A 26440-nucleotide genomic window follows, 5' to 3' on the forward strand; every position below is an offset into this window, starting at 1 on the left:
CATCAATATTTTTGTCCCACAAGTTGTCAGATCTGACAATTTTCCTTGATTCTGATTGACTGTGGGGCACTGTTACTATAATAACTGTCGGATAAAACAGGACTTGTCGGATAAAATGTCCGACAAGTCTTTTCAGGAGACGCTCCCCAGAATACTCCCCAAACCACCAGAATTCGAGTATTCGGATGAATCCGCAGCTGATTCGGTTCCGGTGTATCCCTAGCATTTGATTGCAGTAGCCGTTCCAAACCTTTTTACATTATTATCCGTGAGCTCCATATTTCATGGTAGTCATTGAGTTTAAAGTGCTTATTGTTTTTACTAATCCGATGTATATGTCGCTTTGTATTTTTTAATGTAAATTTCGTCAACGGCATCAGGGAGATATTCAACATGTTCAACCAGCAATCGTGTCAACCTACCATCTCTATAACCCTAAAAGTGAATTCAGCGTGTTTCGTGCGAGATATTGTGTGTTAGAAGTTCCTTGTGCATTTAACTAATATGAAATCTGCCATGCATTTCACATAAGTGTAATCAATATTGAATATGTTAATCACTTAGTCACGGCGAATGATCACATGAAGGTTTATGCCTTAGTTCCTCCAATGAAACAGACTCCAGTCCGACCAAAACTATTACGTTATTTCTAAGGGCAGATCATCGGTGAATTTGTATCGGTTTCAACGGTGTGAAATGCTTTCCATCAGTAAATTGATTTTAATAATTATAAGAAGAAGAAGAATAAATAATATAGTTATCTGTTTTTATATAACAATACATCGCAACGACGTCCCTGATTGCTTAACCGATATATTATTACCCCGGTCATCGAATCTTTACAAGCCCGCATACAATGTATGCCCTTTTTCCACTCCCTGGGGAGCATTCCAATAACATTTCCACCTGGGTGGGGAGTGGCAAAGAGTGAATTGACGCCTTGCCAAAGGGCGCTAGGCCGCGGTGGGATTCGAACACACGACGCTTCCACTCTGATTAAAGGGAAGAGTCAGAACCGCTGCACCACGACGCTTCCACCATTTTACCATTTTTCACCATTTACCATATCTCATGAAGGGCAATCAGACTGAAATATGTGTACTACCAGTAACATCGACTGATAGGGATCCGATTCAGACCCCCTCCCCCCCAAAAAAGATTGAAAAAACTTTTTTTTTATTTGTTCAAGAACAATAGGATATAATGCCATCAGCTGTCAACATCTTTATTGCGTCTGTCATCGTCAGAGAGCATTATAAACGGGCCTTAAATAGGAAGCCCGCCCAACAAAAAATTGATTTGAGTAAAAAACAGAAAATCAAATGAGCATAACAAATATAGAAGTGAAATGAGGATTTACTCATCCCCGAGCATGTTGAATTGCCATGGTAATGAACGTTTGTGATTCAGTGAAGAAAAAGAAAAGAAAAAGAAAATTGCTTGACATCATCGACGCTCTCGTATTCGCATATCACATGTGTAAGTTGTATATATACTGTTATGCGAAACTTTAAAACTGTCATAGCTCTCTTATTTTGAACGATTTGGATCCAATTTGATGAAATTTTCGGTGTTTTGCTTGTTCCATTATCGTCTCTTTTTACGTTTGTTGGACTCCCCCCTTTTTTATTTCACGATCCCTAATGCTCTAAGACGAAGCAACGTTATTTCATAAACCACAACGAATGCTCAACACTTGATAATGATTAACTTTAATGTTGTTTTTATTTAGCTTTAACTTCCAGCAATTACGAACGATACACCATATATTCTTACTGCTTTCTATACCAATATTTCGTAATACAAGACAAAAATTAGTTAAACTAGACATAAAATATGTTATTTAAGGCATGCATATAAAGTTTGTTTAATATTTTTTTAATAAAGTGCCTTAAAATATATTATGATCATTATAACCAATTACAGTGCACTGTTGGAAATAATTAGGTTGGTTTTTTTCACTGCATTGTTTGTTGAATTTATTAAATGCAATAGATAAAAGACGTCTCTTGTTATATTTCATTGTGTGTGGATGTAATTAAGTTTTGTCAGATGTGTATGAATCAGACTTTTTTATCCCTGCACCGATCTTTAAAGTTCCCAACCGAAAGACGTGACCAGGGCTCGAGCCGAAACCTCTGCATCAATTTGTAACTTCCTCCACATACATGTAGTTTGAATTACAGGCGCACGCCACAGCGCCCAGTCATAGGGAATCATAGTTTTTTATGTTCCTGAATAAATTTAAATATCATCGTATGGTTTAAATTAAGTGGTATATCTTTTCCATGTTTAAGGACCATTAAACTTTTTCTTCGAACGTTCGAATGGAAGGAATATGCTCGCGTGTTGAATACATGTATAAAAAGGCTTCAAACAGATATTTTGTATATCATTGATATTCTATGATTATTTTCTCCATTAGTTCTAGAATAATCTATAATACTCATGCCTACTATCACGGACTAAAATATCAAAATAATTTCCTCCCCTATTTATAAATAATTTAACCCGACATATATAATAAATATACACCTCGTGAAATAATTCATACAACGTTGTTACATTTATAGCACATAGGTTGGTTTAACGATTGATAAAAGAAAAATAGCACTTGATTGAATAATCAAAACGACAAAATTTAACACAATTCCAAGGTGTTTAAGTAACATGCTGGATAGCATATCTTTGAAGAAAAACAAAAAACGGAATAGATTCAATATACCGTATGAATATTCTTATTTACAGGAAATAACCGTACATTCAGAAGGGCAAGGTTTTAATAATGTTCTTTACTATAATTCAGAGTAAATCTAGGCTAAAATGTAGGCACACTTGTTTTAGTGTCGTGCACTTAATGATCTTGAGTAATTACATGCGTTACGGACAGACTATAAAAATAATGTCCAAATGTTACTGTCGATTTACTCAAAATTCACTTTTTTTAGAGATTGTGTCAATTTATATCAATTTTGTTAAGATTAAACTACATGATTTGGAATTGATAATCATCAATTATCATCACTTATTATGTAATGGAAGAAACCAATATTTTCGGAATGAGAAATGAACAATAATTACGCCATTTCTCTAAAGCTCTAGGCCCATCACATTCACGCTTTTATGATGTCTACCTTTTCCTAAGACTGATACGATAAAAAGAGAACACTATAAAACATGAGGACAAAACACAAACCTCAAATCATGATGATAATTGCATGAGGACTAATCTGCATAAATCTATATGCATAACGTAATATACCTGAACCTTCGAAGCATTGCAATGAAACATAATACATAGTGCAAATTTAAAAACGACCTAGGACCTGGGACATCAAGAAAGTAATTTAGAAATCGAATTCTGAAATTTAAATAAAAAGAGAAATTAACTAACAAATATTAATCCTAATGTTGCACATCCTGCCTCGTCTGATCATTAGTCATCATGATATTCGAACAACTGAAATTACTCTATCAGGCAAATTGTAATCTACAGACATTTTATATAGACAACAGCAAGAAACATTTCCATGACTACCATGATTATATACAACAAATTGATAAATATATTTTAGACGTAAAGTCAAACAATAAAATCACTTACCACATGAATACAAATTGAGGCGGCGGTGTGTGGAATTTATCGATTTTATTTGTCTCTTACACTCTGAAAACAAATCAGTCAAAAATGACTAGATGATAAGGTCAGTTGGATACAACTGCTATTTTAGTCATATTTGACTATTTTCTAGTCGAAACGTAGTTATTTTTACTATATAATTCAGAAATGTGACAAAACATATCATTCGCACCCAGCTGACCACTGGTCATTTGACCGAGTTGTGTGAAGAGTGTAGTCTTAGCCGGTCTTTAAAACTGTTTTCTTAAACACACCAATTAATTCAAATATTCACTGATCTTCATATGCTCTATCTTTTAAAAAAAATATATGTCCTTGATAATTCTCGTCACTAACCGAAGATTGCCCGACATTGCGGCAAAGAAGATTTTAAAGTAACTTTCAGAATTTGGTGAATTTAGATTTCAGAGATACGCGAGTGGTCAGCTGATCTCTTATGAACTGTCCAATCCAAACAATATCTGAATACTGAATTAATATACATGTATTACTTTCATCAAATAATAACGAAGATCGCCTATTTGAATCACTTGATCATTTTTTAAGTTTTTACGAAAAGCTATTTATGACTCAAATACTTTTATTGTAGACCACTGTAACACAACAAATATTATAGCTGCTAGGTAAATAAGGGCAGTAGACGGACAACATTGATACATATTTGAAAATGGTGCAAGCACATTCTCACATGAGCTTTACCACTCCTTAGTTGTGAACCATTTTATGGTCCAGTGAAATTAAACGTAAAATGCAAGATTATGAATTATGTGAGTTAAACAAGAAACTCATAGGTTTTAATGGGTGAAAAATTATAACTGTACTAAGCCTAATTTTCGCTGTGACGGACGGCAAGATACTGACAAACTTAATACTGTAGATAAACGGGGGTAGAAAGCTGAAGGAGGTATCATTAAACATGATTTATCAAGTAGGGATGTTTTTAAGGAAATCCCATCCTTACTGGATTGAGTTAAGAGAGTAGAATCAGAGTGTGGAAAACCTTGGGGTTTTCAGATCTGATGAAAAATAACAGAATGATAAGAAATTACGAAAAAAAAGAAAAAAATAAAATTAATGAATGCTGGAAGTGATCATTACACTTTTACAGTGAATGAATTGATGAAAAGCATATAGTAGAGAAATGATAAGCTTAACTTTTTGATATAGGGTCTTTACTCAATATTTTGATTAAAAAAAGAAAAATGTTAAACATGTTTAATTTCGTATTGATTACTAGTAATAAAAATCTTTTATGCAAGGGAGAGGTTTTATTAAAAATAACTTTAATAATTTACGTTCAGAATTTCATCAAAACAAAGAGGTATGAAAGAAGATGTATCGAAGAAAAACATAAGTGAGCTGATAATATGATGTTATCCACTCACTTACATATGGTGAACAAACTTTGTTTTTATGGTGGCACTACGGCGGGGGGGGGGGGGCAAAGTGATGCCCCGTGATTTTTCAAGTACCACAAAAAGTATAGACACAAAGAAAAAGGAGATCATCAAAAGAGAGATATGGTTAGAAAGCAACCCAGTTAACATAATTTTTTTAATGTCAGCTATAACACTCTAGCCAATGTTGCCCCCCCCCCCGAACATACAGAATAATGTTATGCCTATCATGCAAAGTAGGCCTAATGTGACCAATTTTTTAGACAGTGTGGGCAAGATGTTAATAGCAATACAAAGAACTCAGAAAATTAGTTGTTCTCCGCACGAGAAACTCAGTGACAACGAAGCAAAACATGCGCCATAAACACAAATCAAATCGAAGCGCGGTCTTTGTCTAATCTACTTCGCCTCCTCGGCTTCGGGGACCTGGTCGGTGGACTGGAACTGTCTCATGGCTGCTGATGACGCCAGGGGCATGGTCTCTTCGTTGGGTTGTTGTTCTCGGAGATATTTGGGATGGGTAACGAGGAAGCCAACGATGAGGGCGAAGATCAAAATGAAGAAGGCTAAGAAGTTCCCCACGTAGGCTCCGTTCGGGCGAGAGGCGTACTTCTCATTACCGTCCGTTCCAGAGCTGGGTTCGAAATAAACACAAAATAGAGGTTTTAGAGATCACCAGCGGATCACTGTCACACTTGGAGCACATTAAAGGTGCAATTTTGCCCCTTTTCTGAAAGGTGGAACTTTGCACCTCTCTTGAAGGATTTGAGGTGCAATTCTGCCTCTTGTAGGAGCGAATTTGTATCTTTCAGAGAAGTGCAAAGTTGCACGTTTCCAAAGAGGTGCAAAGTTGCACCTCAATGGTGCGCAACGGCGTGACATTGGTCTGCACTTAAAAGTTGCAAAGTTGAAAAGTTGAACCTATTTTTCTTAGTCTCACGGTAGGTGTTTCATGAAACGTTGGTAACTTACGAACGTTCTTACCTGCTAGTCTTCAGCCCCAAATCAACATAATTTCGTTGTTTTTGCTATCAATATATTTTAGGTATTTATTTTTCTTTTCAGATTCAGCTAGATAATCAGGGTGGCCTCATCGGTTTTATAAACTGCTGTCTATGAGGGCCCTGAGGATCATATTGCAAATCTATTCTTCATTCTCCCTAAATTACTTATCAAGGATTGTATTTTCATCCTGATGACTGTTCTAATCCTTGTTTGTAGCTATAGAGGTATAGAGGTCCAATCAAAACTGAAGAAAAAAACCCCGACAATAGGCCTAATTCATCAGTATCCTTTATCATTTCAAAATGTCGTTTCTGTGTAGGTGGTAAAAAAACTGAAATTAGCCCAAACCAAGTAAGTTAAATATCTGCAGGATTCCTCTAAACAACATTCCCGACAACCCCAAAACTCTCTCAAAGCAAAACAGATAATCTGTGGAGTGTTTCACGAAAGAGCTTGTCAGACGTTTCATCGACAAGTTCTGTTTAAGCCGACAGTTACCACAGTAACAGTGTTTCTCAGCCAATCAAAATCAAGGAAAGGTGCCAGATCTGACAATCTATGAAACGATCCAATGTCCCAAATCACAATCCTTTCGGAGTGATACTAGGGATTAATCCTTCTGAGGTGAGATAACCTTCTGTTGGGAGTGGATTTTATCCTTTTTGGAGTGGAATTTTCTAAAAAGATGCACACTGTTCTCTCCAGAAAGAGCTACTATACAATCTCTAGGAATGTAAAGTTTGATCCAAAGAGATTCGCCCCCATTATCACTCATATATTGAAGTTTTAAACATAATATGCAATTATTATATATTATAATAATTCATAAATAGTGTCATCGCTAAAAATATGCATATCTTCAAAGATATTATTTCAATATCAAAGTACTTTTCTGATCTTAAAACTTACTAAACGAAAAATAATTTCTCATTAATTCCAATAAGGGCAGCTGCTACAGCAGTAGCAAAGATGGCGACTCCGAAGTACCGGTGGATGGGAAGATATGATGCACGGAAATCCTCTCGTAGCTTCGGGAAGAAGAACGAGACAAAGCCAACGATCCACTGCAAAAATGACAAAATAAATTAATTTTTAACATATTTGCCCATTTTATTCCAGAAAGTGCAAGTGAATTTTTAAAATTTATCTCCATATAACAGTACCTTTTGTAAGTTCAAAATTAGCCCTTTTCTTCCTCCTAATACTGAAAGATCCACTAACTTTCTATTCATTTCCATACTTTGAAATATAAACATGGATATTACATGCATCAAAATCAATGATGAATTCATTATTTTACTAAATAGTTGTCAATTTGCATTTTCAAATGGTGTTGCCAATTCGGAGTGTGTAATTATAAGCTCAAGTTAAACGGCTTCAATTAAGGAACGGTCGGACACACACTAATCTAAGAATGATATCACTTTCCCCGGTCTATTTTCTCTTTTTTCCATCCGTAATTGCGAGCATGCAGGGTAATGAGAAACTGAAAATGACACTGTACCAATATTGTTTAAATTATTGTTATTCCGTTTAAAATCCGGGAAACCCTTGCCCAAAAGCTTTTAAAATTAATGATAAAATCCTGAAAACCGTATTTTAACATATCCCTAAATATGGATTGTGTCTGTTTCAGAATAAAAAGGTCACAAACGAGAGAAAAAAAGTGTTTGTTCTATTCTTTTATTCAATTTCATGGAAATATCATGAAGTATTGTAGTTATGTTTTTAATGGAAATGTCATAAAGTCTTTCAGTTATGGGTATGCATTTATATAGCGCTATCTATCTGGAGATTGATTCTAGCTGCAGCGATTGTTTCCGGCGCTATGCGCCTTCAAGGAAATAATCATGTCGGGTGCTCATTCACCTCGCGTCCTCGCCTGGGTTGAGTGCAAAACAATTTGGACCTATTTCTTGCTGATTGACGTAACGGCATGACAGGAATTCGAACCCATGACCATATCTTTCAAATTCCGGAGAATTATCAACTGGGCCACAACGTTGGATTAAACACTGGATTTATCGCTTTAACAATATGATCGTTATACCAATCAAAATGGTCTTCATTCTTAGGAATTGTTGGTATTTTTTTTACCAGATTGATATGAAAGCATGTGCAAGCAACCAAAGGAGCGAAGGCTTAAGGTCCTTTCCGAGGGAACACTTTATCTCCACTTACCTGAAGAGAGAATAGAATAAAAGCAGTCAGTCCAACCCAGCTATGCAACGAGTAAAGATGCGGGAAACCCATGGCGGTGTGGAAAGTAAAGACAGCTTTAAGTGCGATGCACGCACAAATCAAGGCAAGAGCTTGCATCAGAAGATGGATCACTTTCACAGCCGTCTTGTTCTCGGTTCGGAGGATACGGAACATCAGTATTGCTGAGTAAAAGAGAGAAACATTTCCACCAAATTAATCATACAATAAAGGTGACACGTTCATAACACTAAACGGTTTATGGAATATTGATACGAGTATATGACTGGTCAGACTGGGTTACGAAACTTGTCACATTATTACGAACTGTCAAGAAAAATAGTTGTGCCATGTGTGGTGTGTGTATATTTATGTATGTATACACGCACCCACACATCCACACATTCAATGCATAAACATACGGATCGGGTTCGCCAGAGCCACTAACCCGTGTCTGTGGTCTCGTGGTTAAGGCAATGGCGTTCTAGCTGATGGGCCCGGGTTCGATTCCCGACAGAGACACTTTTCGGTGTCACCAATGCTTGCAAAGGGGTTATTAGTAGCTCTGGGGAACCTTGTTTTAAGCTACGCCTACCAGTGTTCTATTTAATAACTTCTTTCACAACATATTTTAATAAAAATAGTTGCCAAAGCGGTAGTGCATGTATAATTTCTCATATATATTATAATTTAAAGTGAATCAGTTGCGGTACTAAGAATGGGAGGGAGCGACACGCGTGACCTTAACCTTTTGCTTTTCAAGTAATAAAAAGAAACAAGGAAAAGGGCACACAGAAAGTTGTTTTAAAAAATCGACAGTGCAGCTCTGTGAAATCAATTCACAAAATAAAATCGCATTAAAAAATAATCATCATGCCTAATCAATATATATCATTAGCGCCGCCCTGAAGACAATGGAACACTCACCATCTCCGTAAAGGAATATAAACCCGAGGATCATGAGGAGTGGGTGAAGATTGAATTCCTTCGATGTACCATCCCAGGCGAATCCACCGAGGGTGTGACCGGTCCAGAACCCCGCTAGGATCAGGATGATAACCGCTAGGGCTTGGGAGATACCCAGGAGAAGATAAAAGCAAAGCATGGTGGTGGGCGTGGCTGAAGGTGGAGGACTGTGGGCGTGGCTGGAAGGTGGTGATGGGCGGAGTCTAAGAGGTGGGCGCTTGGCAAGCGGTACTGTTTGCTTCGTACTTTTCCTTTGTCTGTAAATAACAAAAAGAAATAAAGAGATAATTATCTTTGGCAGTTTTTTTTACATGCTTGTAAAAGGTGTTTGGTACCAAAACGACCTTCTTTAGGTAATGACCCCCCCCCCCTTGGAAAAAAAAGCTGAATCCGCCCCTGCTTCGTATAGTACCATTCACGAAGTATACCGTGACACCCTCCTGATTCTCTTTTTTGTTATTTCCTTATAATTGCCAACCAGAGGCGTCCATTATGGGGGGGGGGGCAGGGAGGCGATCGCCCCACCAATGAAATCATTGGGGGGCAAACATATCGTTTTGCCCCCCCCCCCCAATAATTCCGCATGTGCTAAAAATAAAATTGTAATGTTACACAGATGTCAGCAAGCGAGATTGAGATACAAAACTCATTCTTCGTCTAAAATCGTGCTAAAAATGTCCACTTTCAGATTGGAATATCAAAAAATTTCAGCTCGCGCTTCGCGCTCGCATCATTTCTGAAACAAAAACCCATACTTTCCATGATTAAATAGGTGAATGTGGTCCCGTTTTCAGTTCTTAACCTCAAAAGAACTCCCACTTCGATTTGCAATAATCTTTTGTTGTATATATATCTTGTACTTTATCAAAAACGTCCATTAAACTCATTTTTTTCCAGATCGAAATATCAAAATTTTCAGCTCGCGCTTCGCACTCGCATTAATCTGCTGGTGGGAAATATATATATATATATATATATATATGTGTGTGTATGTATGTGTGTGTGTGTATATATACATATATATGTACACACATATATATATAGGCATATGTGTGTGTGTTTGTGTGAGTTTGTTTGTATTGTGTGATCGAGCGCCTTTGGAAAATTGATTCATGATTTTGCCCCCCCCCCATCTGAAAAATGGATCGACGCCCCTGTTGCCAACATGGTAATTACTTTGGTAAATGAAGAAACGGGAAGACTTGGTCAGACCCTATGCGCATGATGTCGGCGACCTGTCCCTTGGATAATGGTCTCTACTGATATGTTTATCATAGGACATCCATAATCAGGATAGCCCCTGGGCAAACTTTTGATCAGTATTCGAAGCATCCATCTTGCACGAAACGACATCTTAGAATCACAATAAATGAAGGACGAGTCACTTCACACACTAATCTCTCTATGAGACTGAATAATGCAAATTCATGTATAGTATTGGAATGGAATGAAAAACTGATAGACTGAGGCAGAGACTTCTGTCATTTGTCGATCTACATCTCTATTGGCAAATAGCGAACACAGAATTACTAAAAAGTAATATCAATGCAAATCAAGCGTAGGAATAAGCAATTTGGGGATAAAGCATGCAGTCTTAATCTTATGTCGGTTATTAACTTGCCGAAGACAGGGAATGAGCGCACATTGTTGATATAATTATTTCGAACATGATTTTGAATGTGGATTAGCTATAATACGAGAAATCAGAAGGAGAATCTGGGTCGACAATAGGGTCAACGAAAAGCATGTATTTATGAATCTTACAATGTTGGTTTAAAAAACAATCCCTATTCATTTTGCATATAAATTTGTTATAACCCAAATTCGCTCGGTTCATATTTCATCCAACATTACTATAGGTTATGGTTAGAAAAAAAAATGAGTGTGTAACGGTTCTATGATTAATGCTACACTGTACGTTTTTAAAATTCCTGGTTGCTTGAGATTTTATGATATTCGATGATTTTTGGTTCTCTCTTTGTCTTAATCCCTCCCCCAATATTTTCGAAACATATTCAGTGATATGTCCATACTTCCATAACTATATAAACATGCATGATACACACATCCAACAAGAACGTATCATCGTGTATAGTTGCTCAGTAAAATTGTTGTGGTATTAACATTTCACTAAATGTAATTCATTAACGTTATATATTATGCTGTATTACTTCGAACTTTCAGTTGTTTCATTGTTTGTCAAACGCCAAGTCACTGCAGAAAACCAAACGTGATATTGTCATTACACATATCATATGAATGAAATACATTAAAAAGGAATTAAAAACAATATATTCTTTTCAGAGTGCCGAAGGGCATAGTCGTAATAAGTAATAATGTAATTTATACAATATAACATGATTGAAGAAAGTGAACTTGCAATCTCATAAGGTCTGTTCTTCAGTCAAAATAATTTGAAGGTACCTTTTGACCTCGCCCTTGCTGAAGTGTTTGATGGATTGCTATTAAATTCTATTATGTCGACACGGATTGAAAAACGCTACTTGCCACTGCACTCTTAATTTTAAGACGATTATACTTGTACAAAAACTCAATATTTCAATGCTCACAGCCATTATACTGAAAGTGAAAACGAGACAATTTTGCCTAGCTTGTTTGCTTATTAATGCATGATCTGATACTCCTGATAGACCTTATATTCACAGTGTTTAGTAAATATAAATTGTAAATTCACTACTTTGAAATATATAAAACAAAACTCCCTTTTTTATAAGGTTACAAAATTTATCTGTCGTACAATAGTGATCAAGACGTGAAACCACCCTCATGATTCTATCAAAACGTACCACCAGCATTTCAGAAGGCTTAAAGATAAATTCCAGTTTTGGTTACGATCTCAAAATGACTTTTGACAGAATCTAATATAATGACCACCCAAGTGTTTGTTTGTATGAATGAAAAATATGTGCCGAAGGATACTGGGAGAAATTATGTAATTGCTGAGAAATAAGCAAAATAAGCACGGATTCGGTCACTTCTGTCGGGTCTTTATTCCAGCAATAATAATACACTGTCCTACGTATGCCTATCTGTGTTGGTGATCTTCAGTGTGAACGTTTTTCAGCGTAGATTTCAAGATTTCACAAAATTCAGTTTATGTAATTGTACCAGATCTAGATCCTCGATGATATTCTCACAATTAAGCCTGGTCTTACAGACTTTCTCATGAAATCATCGTTTACTTCAACTACTGGCATTTCTCTTTAAAGGTTTGGATTTCCATAAGAAATTTGGATAATGTGGAGAACAGGGAGTATACATATTTGGCATGTTGGTCACAAACGCGAGAGGTGTTGATGAGTGCATGCTTTGGAAACCAGCTCGTGATTATGTATGGTCCCTGGATGGATAAACTGTTTACTCACCTACATGTACCTGTAAATTTTTACTTTCCCATCCGGTTCCACTGCTCATCAGGTTAAGATGACAATGAAAGATGATCGTTATAAATCAGATCATATCAAGAACATACGACACCCTTGCACAGATTTAGCTCACGAGTAAATATACGACAGACACAAATTTTCTGGTAGACCTGTGCTCGGCTCACACTGCGGTTTTTGCAAAACAAACCTGTAAATGCAGGGACGTTATATTCTGTTACCACAGCGAGTGATTTAACGGGGTATTTATTCAATTCTTACACAAATCAAGAAGCTTTTCATCGCATTTGTGATATTCATTCATGGGTGACGGCTCCAAGGTTTTGTGTGTTTTTTTCTACAAATCACAGTCTACGAGTTCAATTCGCAATAGTGGGAGAGTGCAAACGTGTAAACATGTCCATGATGTAACAAACATGGTAAAAATGCATTACTTTTGAGCCAAAGATCACACAACAGAAAAAAAGTCTTCAAATCACATCCAACGCAATCCAAGTTATAACAAAGAAGAGGGTTAGTTTATGAAGATAAAGCTGTTTGATCCGCCGAACGGTTTTGAATGAAGGGGGGAGGGGGGGGGGGGGGGTGGTTGGCTCAGTCGTAGTAATGAGTGAATGGGGGGTGATAATGCAAACAAAAATCTCAATAAGAGGGCAATAGACCAGTTCGTAGTTACTTCATGGGCAATTTTGGTCAAATGACCTTTCATTTCTTTCATCATGATAGGCAGATTTCAAAGCAAGATATTACGTAAGCTTGCCTTACATAGCAGGATGAAGAAATTGAATAGACCAAGTGACTAGAATAGCACACCAATGAACACTTAATGAAGGTATTTGTTGCATTGCTAATTTGAATGCATATCTTAGCATGTTGCACAATGTACTTGACAAACTGTGAAATACCAGTCGTTCGTGGAAGCATTGTTGTTTTTTGTGGATGTAAATGAAAACGACAATTCAAAAGGAATATATGAATAATCAAGACATCAAAGTTGGTGCTTTTCTCATTAGATTTTAAAGCACCATGTCACTTTAGTACAAATGACCTTCTTAAGTTCTTCTGATCATGCGTAGAATCGATCATGCGCAGAAAGGAACTACGAACTGGCTTATTTCTTACGTTTAAATAACATCCCTCCCCGAACGCGTCCATCACTATTCTACTTCGTTTCTGTCCTACTAAACATGTAGTATGTGGTACAAATGAAATGAAAATGAGTTTCACAAATTTCTTCAGTGCAATTTTACCACAAAATATATATTTTTAAATCTCATCTGTTTAATTAAGGCCTATAAAACCATCTTAAAAAACAAAATTATACACCCACTGCATCAGACAAACTAATACAAAATAAATGTAAAAAATTTGATTAAAAACCCATTTGTTTAAATTGAAAGTGGACAGCTCCAAAAATATCATTTGTGAAATCACAGGTTAGGGTGATCGATTTCCCTACCCATGCAAAACCATTATACATTGGCCTAAATTTCCCACCTTCTTCCATAATTCTTACTATCCCCCCCCCGCCATTTCTCGACATCCATTCATTTTACGGCTTCTATATTATGTACCCCTTCGAAATATGGGTCGCCAATTTCGTAATCCAAAAACCCCTTCTTGTATTGGTTATTGGTCGACTAACTCCCTGTTTATGTGGGGAGACCCACTTCGTGACTCCACCCCATTCTATAATGGTAACCTATTTCCCGACTTCACCCCATTTGTAATGGGTTACCCACTACCCGACTCAACCCCATTCGATAACGATTTACATACTTCACGACTCCACCCTATTCTATAATGCTTTATCCACTTCCCGACTCCACCCTATTCTATAATGCTTTACCAACTTCCCGACTCGACCCCTTTCTATAATGGTTTAGCCACTTCCCGACTCTACCACATTCTACAGACTTATATCATGGGTTACCTATTTCCCGATTGCACCCCATTCTGTAATGGGTAATCAACTTCCCGACTCGTCCACATTCTACAATAGGTTACCTATTTCCCGATTCCCATTCTGTAATGGGTTATCTCCACCAAATTCTAGAATGGGTTATACCTATTTCCCGATTCTCATTCTGTAATGGGTTATCCACCTCCTAACCCATTCTGATTAAAAAAAACACCCAGTTTTGTTTCTGTATGGGACCTGACTACAATCAGAGTGGAATATTTCAGAATTGGAATGAGCGACTTTAATAATTTGGGATGACGATCATGCCAAGGTCCCACCATCCAAGCGAAATCTTCCCCAGCTCTATACCAGGCGTTATCATAGCATAGGTCGGTTAAGGAGTCAGTTTAAATAGTGAATGTGCATCATAAAATGGCCAGTAGGAGGGGAAAAACAAGGTGAGATGGAACACTGATTCTGCTATTGAATTCAATTCCACCGAGGACGTGGCAGGCTTTTCAGCTCCGAGGCTCGATTCATCAACCATAATCACATTTTTTGGCTGAGTGCTGCCATGGAGCGGCAATGATCACCATGCCTGAGGCAAAGGGGAGCGGTCAAAGCCACGTACGATTTAAAAGGTCAATAATCATGTTTATAGATAATGTTATTCAGTTTTATAAACACGCATTCTTAACGGCGCAGAGTGAATCGGACCTGTTTCAAAGAGGCTTGCATGAATACCAATGGTGGGAGACGGGTTATAACTGTGACGGATATCCGGCACTTAAAAAATAGATTAATATCAAATCAAAAGGATCAAATGTTTGTGAGAGAATAGAATACACGGAGAAGTGGAAATATACACCAAACCATACGAAAGAGATGGAGAGAGACAGAGACCGCCAGATAGAGGAGATGTACCATTGTCAGGGAGTTATAACGCTCAGGGAAGCCAATTCTTGATCGATACTCCTCCTTCACCCCTCCCCCCCCACAAAAAAAAAATCAAAATAACACAAAAGCATTTATTATATTCTACTTGATTTTTGGACAAACTTTCATCGATCTCTTTCATTTTTGTAGCCTATTTTGCAAAAAACACTGAAGTTTTAGATTGATGGGTATCATGCGTATAAGAGAAATGAATATATCAATATCATACGTGATGTATCAGACATGTAATAAGCAAGACTTAAAATACACTGTAAATCATTCTGCGAACACAGACAGAGAAGCGAACCGAAGATTTAACATTGTGCACAGTTCCTCCACCTCCTTTTGTATGAACTGTTTTTTTAAGTGATATGTTTTGGGGTTTGACAGTTTTATTTGTTGGAGTCAATGGCCTCCAAGTCCATTTCATAATTGTGTGTGTGTGTGTGTGGGTGGGTGCATGCGCGGTGCGTATGTGCGTGAAGATGAGGGTGTATATGAATATGTTTTTTGCAGTTTTTATAGACTTACTTTAGGCCCATTACGGAGTAAGAACCATTATTCTTCTTGTCAACAAATAAAACAAATCCTTTAAAATATGTCTGCAGTCCTGGACCCGTCTCATTACACAAGGTATATAAACCCGTCGCTATCAGAGAAGATTAATGCTTTGTGTAAAAAAATCCTTTCAGGGGATGTGCTTTTAATCAAAATTAACGTGTTTGCTTTCATCCGGTGCCCATCTCTACCCATCAATGACGCTGCTGAGCTTAAAGGTGGACTACTATAATACACCTTTAAACAATGACTAAATTTATTCTGTAAAGGAGTGTTTAAGAGACATACTCTTTTAACCTCGGACGGTTACTATTTTATTTCACTAGTTTCGAAGATTATATATATTGGATTTTATTGCAATAAAACTATCAAAATACAATCACAAGCAGTCAAAGACTGAAATGTGTGACTGTTTACATGTACAAATAGGAACATAACAAAATATAAAGTAAACATTATAAACAAATATTCAAATGCAATACAGATTTATACAAATGAAAAAGAAATGTATCATAAGTACATGCCAAAAGCAATAAAACAATTACTACAAAGTGTCACCAATGACGAAAAGAGGGAGTGAACGATTTATGATGAAAGAGGAGTGTAAAAGCATGAGAAAAGGAAAACAAATAGAGATAAGTCAAAGGAAAAGGGTAAGCAACAAGCGGAAACTGGAAAGAGAATACAAGGCAACATTAACAATAAAAAACTCATTATACAATATAAATATTTATTATTATAATTGAACAAGTGGAACGCTGACAGTTTCCATTGTTTCACATGCATTATACGCGTTCATGTCTTGAAAAGAACTACATGTACATGTACAATATAAGATGAATAATCTTTATTCAGAAAGAATAAAAACACATTCATTTAAAAATAGAATATTATGTTTGTCGACCTAGACAATGAAACTTGCATTTCGCTTTATATCACTATAAATATCTAATAACGATATCATGTAAGTTTTTTTCAACGTGTTTATTTTTTCTATGATAAAAGAAATATCAATAATTTTTATCCAAGTTGACTGATCTGAAATGACCAATGACCTTGACCTAGTAACCGAAAACGATACAATCTAATAAAGATTGAGTAAAAATTTACCCAATATTGGGTAGAAAGGGAACATACATGTTTGTTGGGTAGCATGTTTCAAGGGTAAATTTCAACACAACAATGCGTAAAATTTACAACGTATTTGGCATCATTATTTTCATCCAGCAAACATGCATGTTCCCATTTTACCCAATATTGGGTAAACTTTTTTAGAGTGTACTAATGTATTTTTTTTATCATACCTGTTAGACATTATATGCATGTTTTAAACAATACTGAAGTATAAGTCAGAATCTGTTTTTTTAATTTAAAAAATCGTATAGTTTGGTTATTTATTTAAAGTTGATTATCAGTTTGAACCCCAGATGTCTTTCGCCTATTAACCTGAAATTACATTTATCCATCGGCTGTAACCATGGTAACTTGACATCAATTATGTAAAATAATCATGAAATTGGGACTTATAACCTTGAAATATTCACAATCTGTATGTGTGGCGTGTCAAGGCGTGTGTGTGTGTGTGAGGGGGGGGGACGATTATGAAAGAGAGCTATTTGTATAAGTAGGATAATCTAAATTTTGAGGGCTAGGTATAAAATGCTTAAAAATTGTCTGACTATTCTATTTTACCTGAGCACAAGACCAAAACCCAAGCATTATTTCTTCGACATCATTCATTTTAATACGTCATATTAAATACGAAGTGCAAAATCAGTTCTATTTTTGCTGACAATAATAATGATGAATAATGGCTTAAGATAGCTCAGTTCAGTAAATTAATTTGTAAGAAAAGGAGCATATAACCTTTAACAGCCACTTTATCATTACAAGGGTAAATGTTTAGTTTTATTAATTTACTGAAGGACTGTTATATTCCAATTATCAATTACTTCTCCCATTATTCTTATGATCATTCAATAAATGAATCAAGCAATTACACAAAAATAGATGCTGCATTGCATAACACTAAAATGAATATAAAATTAATGAATAAAATAATTAATAAATAGATAAATAAATAACTAAGTAATAATAAATAAATGAATAAATAGTTGAATTAATAAATGAATAAAGAAATAAATAGATTTAACGAGTATAACTCCAGCAAACGAAAAAGTACACAACATTCGTTTCTACTCTTGATCACTAAATTGACTTTCTTCCATTACGGTTGGCCGACCATAGCTAATCAATACTAGACCAACCTAAGCAAATATGACATTTGAAAATGGCTGATAGCGATTTGGATGAGACGGTGCTTATTGAGCCATCACATGAAATCATTTCCTGCATTGGTCGTGTGTCTAAATATTAACGTCAAATAGCTCTTCTAAGGTCGCAGTGGCGAAGTGAGGCTTCAAAATTAAACTGGGTGAATAATCTATGACGCGTTATTTGTGAGATTACAAAGAGAGCGAGTAAACAAACAAACAAAAATACTCATTTCTTAATACCAGGACATTTAAGAAAAAATATTTTCTAACATATTCCAAATTGTTCATAAAAAAGAGTGATTGTTGTGTATTTTTGATCCTATATACATATAAACATCCATCTATTCATATATCTTTCCATTTGACAATGTCTAAAAGGATAGGCGTAATTTCCTTGATCAATAGCTATTACTTTTAAGTAGAGTCGAGTATTCAGGCGTATTCGTCTGTTGCGGAGGGAGGGGGGGGGGGGGTCAAGCTTACACATTATAACAGCGGTTGTATCTGACTATAACCGGAGTATACATTCAGGGGGCATTTTATCATACAACTTGTCTTCAATCTCCATGATCTCCTTGCCTGTTTATTATTGTAATAAATTCAAAACACGGATTGCCTTCAGCCTATTAACTCGACGAGGGAGTCTTCGTCCTTTGGCTCCTTACACACACACTGCATCAAATATATTCATTTATTTTTCATTTTATAAATTGCTTCTGATTGCATGCTGATCCTAGTATACAGTATACGCCTCTCCAAGGCCCCGTGGCATAAATATGACAAAACTTAGATATTATTCATGCAGTTGGTTTGTACGATTGATCGCATTTAATAATAAATGCAATCAGGCTTGAAATCCGATCTATACTCTGATCAATCGCTAACTTGGCTAATATATATATATATATATTATATATATATATATATATATATATACATATATACACTAGCCTTTATTGTTGCCTGAAGATCGCATCTGCGTGAAACTGATCCGAGTAGCAAATCAATAAAGTACTGATGAACCACACGTTATCTGTGTAACTTTGTTTATTTATATATATATATATATATATATATATATATATATATATATATATATACTCTAGAAATGGACAAATCAATCTTTATCTATTTCATTGAAAAAAATATTAAATCGTTTTCGGATATGAATTATTATTGCTGTGGTTCGTGCAATAAAAAAAAAAATACATGCAATATGAATGTGTGCGATCATTTTATTTGATTTCATTTATTTTTTCTTTTGCATTCATACAATTTGGATACAGTACAATTTCCATTACGTAACAAACATAATATATCGGTAATTGATTTTGGTATGAATCTTAAAGACAAAAAAATAAAAATAAAAAACATTCTAAACAAATATGATCTACTACCAACAAAGAAAATTTATTATTTACAGTTTGCATGAGAAGGATTGTCAATAAAATGACAACCTCGGAATAAATCTCATCAAATTAATACATCTATGGTGATAATGGTGAAAATGAAGGGCATGATGGAGATGGAGATGATGATAATGATGGTCATGGAAGAGTATTTGGTGATTTAAAAGTGATTTAATGATTAACTGACATACTGACAAAGAAAACTTACTTTAATATACCGATAATAACATGGATTTAATATTTACCTTGGATGAGTAAAGAGGTTAACATTTTTTTTGATAGACTGTGGTAGAGAGTCTTATGGATCTCTGTGCAATGGGCAATTTGGGGTTGATTAAGTGAAAATTTGAAGAGTTCCGTGTAGGGTATGAATGAATAGATGTGTTCATGGTATAAAAATTGTGGAATGAAGATGGAAGCATGTTATTTATGTACTTGAACATCAGCAGTAAATTTTGAAGTGAATTTATGTCAAATACTGTTCATGTCAAATACTGTTCAATTTATTTCAAATACTGAGTCTTTAATTTATGGAATAATTGGTTTGGTTTGTGTGTGCTAAATACTGCGAATCAGTACAAATTCAAATAGCTTTTTTTCTGTAATAAAATATTGTATTGATTTTAGTTTTTGCACAGGTTGCCCAAACTATACACAACAAAAAAAGTAAGTCCCCCCTTAAACAAACATCAATAATTTCCGAACCAATGCGAGTCTATAATATATTTTTACATGAGCGTGTAGGTAATTTTATAAGCTACCCTCTGAATAAATGTTGTGGACGTATTTTGCGTCATGCTTCAGTGAGCATTGTCAGAAGGCAAAAATGTCACTTTTCAAAAGTCACAAGCCAAATATCATGACTTTGATTCCATTTTATTGGAACTAATTCCACATTCTAATCATGAAAAATAGCCAGAAGGCTTGTAAAAGGTACTTTCTAAAAGACGATACCACTTTTTTTGCTAAATTTCACGGTTGAATACACACAAGTCCATATTTACTATAATTTGATTTTTTACACATTCATATCAATAAGAATGAAAGAATATGATGACAGTTATTTTTGGGAAGAGTATCTTCAACAATATTCATCGTTTCACGGTTCAATGAACATTTATTGAAAACAAAAAATACGATTTTCAAATATCATAGGCAAGTATTGTTTCATTTTGGTAAATGAAAGTGATCTTTTCTCAACTTTTTCGTTATGTTCACGACCATTTAACATGCTTCAATGATTCAAAGGCGTTTAATTAAACATTCACGCTTGAATGAACATGTGGAATGTGATTAGCTCTTTTTTACGTTATTGGAAAAAATGCAATTTGTAACTATGGATATCTGTCACAAACCTCCTTGCATAGTTCATTTGATTTGATTTTTATGAAAATCCCGATGTTTAATGCATCAGTGAGCACACGATATTCGAAAATTATGCAAATGAGAAGAAAGTTCATTGTCTTGGCCCCACTCTGTGCCGTGTTGAAAGGTTAATTTGGTGTGCGCACCTTTTGGATAGTGTTACCCTGAAGCCATGTGCGAAGTTTCATGTAATAACTGCTGGCAGAAGTAACAAAAAACTGTCAATGAAACAAACCCTCATTTCATATTTGTGAAAATTTTGACTTCTTCTCTCATAGACTTGTGTACATTAAGGGGGCATATGTTTAAGAGTATGTAACCCCTTATTCAATTTGGTGGAACTTTTTTTCAAGGCTGTCTTTAGCAATGTTATTTGGCAGTAATGTTTATCAACCTATGGGCAGAATTCTGTGCAAAAATGAAATCGATATGTTTATTCATGCATGAGTGAGCACGCATCAAAGTGGGAAAATTTGTATTTTCAATGTCACAGACTCATTTTAAAGGGTAATAAATTGAATATTGAGGGCAAATTCGGTTTCAAATGTTTTTTTTTTATCATCCATCATTTCTATCACCACTCACTTTCCGAACTTTAAACATTTTCATGGTTGAGCGAGCACATTCCATAACTTAGGAATGAATACTCTTTATGCGGCATAAATGTATTCTTTTCGTAACAGTTTCTCATGACCAGTTTGATTTATGGGCAAATCAGTGGTGGATCCAGAATTTTAAAATGGGGGAGGGGCCTATAATCGGGGAGCGACCAACATTTTCAAATTTTAACTTGATCTAACAAGTTGTAGAGGATACTACCAAAAAACCCCTATGATGATACGTCACAATACAGGGGCCGCGGAACGGTTTTAAAAGTGGGGGGGGGGGGAGGGCTGAGCCAAAAGTGGGAGGGTGGGGGCTGACTACGCAAAAATCACAATCGTATGGTCATTTTTACATTTTTGTACATGGTATTTGAAAAAAGTGGGGGCTGTACCCCCCCCCGCGGCCCCTGCAATACAATGTGCTTACTCAACCATGAACATACGATATCAAAATTGTGTGTGGAGTGGCTAAATGATGGATAGTAAAACACTATAACACCATAAAATTCACCTAAAAACAACTTTTTTCCAACTTTGTATTTGCACAATCTGAAACACGACCTTTGTGACTTTTAAAAATTGTCATTTTTAATTCAATCTTTGATTACTCATGCATGACTCAACCAATCAATCTCATATTTCTCCAGGAGTTGCTTAATAAGTGTAAAAAACTACCTACGAAATATCATATCTCAAAACAATTCCGTTCAAAAGTTACAGCAATTTGATTTAGGGGGGACTTACTTTTTTTGTTGTGTATATATTGCAATAAGATATATAGGGTAAAATTGATGAATTGTATAGTGTAACAAGGTTAGTTTGTGGAATAATGTTTTTCATTTTATAAAGTACACCGACGTTTCTCGAGATACTAGTCTATAAAGTATGTGTTCGTTCAAATTTAAATTTCCATCTATTGTAACACCTAAAAATTTTGTATCCTTTTTTTCTTTTCAGAGGAGTATTGTAAGGAAATTCAGAAATATGTGAATTTGTATGTTTTAAACACATAAAGTTTGTTTTATCTATATTAAATGAAAGCTTATTACACTTTAACCATATAGATAGTTTTGGCAATTCACGATTAATTGTATCTTCTTACGTTTCTAAACTATTATGAGAGCAACAATGTTTGTGTCATCTGCGGTGTTATACCTTGGTCACATTTGCTCTACGGCGGCCGTACGGCGAGTCGATAACAGCCGTTTTATTCATTTTTATTCAAACCATGTATATGTAGCTGGTACAAAAATGTTAAAACGGCTGTTTTTGACTCGCCATACGGCCGCCGTAGAACAAATGTGACCATGGTATTACATACGTCGAATAATTAGTATATATTAAGAAAACAAGCATGTAATAAGAAAGTCAACAATGGTATTTGTGTAGCCCTTTGCAGTGGAGGAATTCCAGAAAATTGACTACTAAGTTATTCATTCATAAAACATTTATTTTCTTCCATTTTAAGAATTTCTACATTTTTTTGTAATCAGTTTGACATAAAGAATATAAATGTATACAAGTTATTTCATACACGAATGCGTAAGATTTGATGTATCATAGAAGGTATGTATCATAGAAGGTATGATACATCAACTATTTCATTTTCAAACCAATATTTATGATTCAGTCAAAGTGAACCTTTTTACTATCACATCCACTATATACTATCTGTGGAAATACACAAGAAATGCAGGTGAAAAATGTCGTCGTTTGCTCTGGGAAATCAATCTGGAAAATATAGTATGTTTTTAAATTAAGCAAGTAACTTTTGTAAATTTACGTTCGATTTTGAGAAATGCTCGCCGTTCTTCCTTTTTTTTTTACTTATTCCTTCAAATCAACTCGATTTTATTGATAAAGGAATTATTTACAATCTCTTATCATACAGGCGAAAGAATCATTATCTGTAGATTTTATATCAATGCATATTATTCTGAAGAGCAAGCAGACAAATACTAAGAGGTATGAAAATGTGAATTCTTCATCAGATTTATCTGACAATCTGACAGTATGATCTTGCATTATTTTGATAGAAATCTTATTAGGAACGGATTTAATGAATTCTGATATTATGTAGGGTGTATACAAAGTACATGTACTAGTGTATACGAGTACTCGGTCGTTACTAAAATAACTATAGTCATCTCGACTAAAGCGTGTGCGTATGAGGGTGTGTGTGTGCTGTGGGTATACTACGTTTATTATTGAGAATACAGTTAAACCACAGCGGTCAGGGCCTATCATTATTGGGTCATCAATAGCTAATTTTCCAATCATCACATGAGTTTCCAATTAGAGGTACACAATGCTCAACTAATCAAATGACATGGACAAGGATTGGTTAGGTCTATCATAATCAAGCATGGATGAAAACGAAATTGTATATTGTCTTTTTTTAAAATCATATTTATTTCTTCCTCAAATCACATGTAAAAATAAATATAACATGACATCATTAAAACATAATTGTTTCAAGTTGACGCATAAACCTTTTAACATGGTTAGAAAAGGAATATATATGAATTTCAAATGTAAACTTAGAATCAATCTGCTCACATTTCTTTAACAACTTATAATCACGAAGGGATTAATACAGAACAGTATAGTGTCGATGATAAAGAAATAGTATCGAAATGATAAGATTACTCGATATTCTTTTTTTCTAATTTGACTGGCAAGATTCTTTGGTAACATACTGCTACCTTCACATTTTCGCATATTTGTTCAGCAATATCTAGACCCCCCAAAAAAAAAAAAAAAACTAAAAGGAAAATGTGGAAAATAAGGTATTTTTTTAATATGTTTAAAATCTATCACAAAATTATATTTCAGTGTTTGAAAGTAAAACATTCTGCTCGCTTGCTTCGCTCTTTCAGATTTTTCTTTATAGAAATATGCCCCATACGCCATGTTTGGTCACCTCAACTTTTTTTCACTACACTATTGATATCAGAAGAAAATGACAAAAGTATATAGGTCCATCTTCATTTGTCAAGAAAACAAAGTCGGAAAAAATCTAGTAAACAGAAACTCTGTTTCATTTGTTCCTTTTTGACCAGGAGTCATCGTACAAGCAGACTAAAACAGACAGTAAGATTAAAATTTGATAAATTAACTCCCTCATATACCCCTACTTCTACAAACTTCCAAAACATATGAACGCCTACACAAAAAAAAGAATTTGTTAGGAAGCATAAGAAAAACACCAGATTTTTACTTTTCATGATTATAATTAGCTCTGATTGAATACTTTAATGAGCAGAATGCAGATGCACTAATCTATAACAGCTTGACAGCTGAAAGATTTTCTTATCTAATGTTGATAATGATAAAAATAAAAATGATATTGACTCTATTAGTATTACTACTACTACCACTTCTACTACTTCTACTACTTCTACTACTACGATTACTACGTCTACTGCTACTACTACTACTACTACTATTACTTGTACTACTCCTCCTCCTCCTCCTACTACTACTACTATCACTAATACTACTTATACTTCTAATAGTAATACTACTTTTACTTCTACTAAGTACAATGAAATTATAATAATAAAACAATTAGTTTCCATTACGATAATGATAACAATAATGGATATTGATGATAACAATTATGATAACAGCCCAGTCATCGCGATCAAAGTGATAATTAAATTCTGCTTTTTAATCCCTATAAATTTTCAATAGCCTTAATAATAATTTCATGAAGAGTTTTTACCTTGGTCTAATGGCGCGAATATAGCTTTAATTGCCCCCTCAATATACACTATTAGTCAGATACCAAATAGCCTTTTGCCCAGGAAATCAATTATTCATCGCGATCCCGCGAGTCGGGCATATTCACACTTCGGCATATAAGCCTACAAACATTATATGCAATAAAGACAACCGATCAAATAAAAATTTGTTGACTCATATTTCATATTGACTTTCGGTCAGAATCATTTTTCTTATTGTAAGACAATGAAGAGGCTGCAGTAACAGTTCGATTTTGGCATCACAGTTAGCTCTAACCCCCTCTGAAAAGCACAAGGCGCGATTTAAGTGTGTACAAGACATGACCATGACTCACACGTGCATCTAATTTGTAATACTTATCCCCCAATGACAACAACAATGGAAAGGTTTACGCGGTAATTTACCATCTACCCAAGACAGTTTACCGATCACACACACACACACGATATCGCTCAACGATCACATGCAGCTGAGTCTGTCGCCTGTTCCATAACAGTGCTGTAGAGCAGCGATTGATATAAGAATAAAACGTTTAGATACCATGTTTTTCGAAATTATTGTGCCTATACATATATGTGTCCTTGATTTGGAAGTATAGTATCAGCAATCATTCTTTCATACCATCAAATGTTGATACGAGTTTGGTCTACCATATGGCGCGTTAAAATCAAAAGCTCATCTCATTTCAGTTTTCGCCATGCACTCATTCAAATCAAGCACAGGTCATTGGATAGGGAAAGATCCATCAAACAACAGAATCGGTCAGAGGAATTAACACAAAAGATAATTTGGTAATGATCGCTTACCTCTTTTATAGAGAGTTGTATTCTGGCGGGCTAATTCGTAAAGACTGGCATACACTACACACTGAAGAGATCATGGAACTCCACCCGCCGCCGTGATGCGTGTATGGCCTTATAATCGGATGTACGGAAACGAATGCACCGAGCTTGATCGCGTTTCACGCACCCAAAGCACACACGCATCTTTCATGAATGTAACGCATCTTAATGCCCGCCAATCTCTTTGT

At 35.2% G+C, this 26440-nt stretch overlaps 1 protein-coding gene across 1 annotated transcript; it reads right to left on the reverse strand.

Moving 5' to 3' along the window:
- Positions 1-4933: 4933 nt before the first annotated feature.
- LOC121426702 (transmembrane ascorbate-dependent reductase CYB561-like) lies at positions 4934-26440 on the reverse strand. The gene is made up of 5 exons (XM_041623074.1): positions 26217-26440; positions 9169-9464; positions 8224-8426; positions 6952-7106; positions 4934-5671 (listed from the first exon to the last, which is right to left on the reverse strand). The coding sequence occupies exons 2-5, from the start codon at positions 9344-9346 to the stop codon at positions 5437-5439; spliced, it is 771 nt and encodes a 256-aa protein (XP_041479008.1). The 5' UTR covers positions 9347-9464; positions 26217-26440; the 3' UTR covers positions 4934-5436.

Source organism: Lytechinus variegatus, chromosome 13 (assembly GCF_018143015.1).
Source record: "Lytechinus variegatus isolate NC3 chromosome 13, Lvar_3.0, whole genome shotgun sequence".
In the NCBI taxonomy this organism is placed as follows: domain Eukaryota; kingdom Metazoa; phylum Echinodermata; class Echinoidea; order Temnopleuroida; family Toxopneustidae; genus Lytechinus; species Lytechinus variegatus.

Bases quoted from the DNA above. Each gene is read 5' to 3' on its own strand.
- LOC121426702 (XM_041623074.1), bottom strand. From the start codon at position 9,346: ATGCTTTGCTTTTATCTTCTCCTGGGTATCTCCCAAGCCCTAGCGGTT. The intron at 8,427-9,168 runs GTGAGTGTTCCA...TCTTTTACTCAG, and splicing joins TATATTCCTTTACGGAGATG to CAATACTGATGTTCCGTATC. The intron at 5,672-6,951 runs GTAAGTTTTAAG...TTTCGAACCCAG, and splicing joins GAGAAATTATTTTTCGTTTA to CTCTGGAACGGACGGTAATG.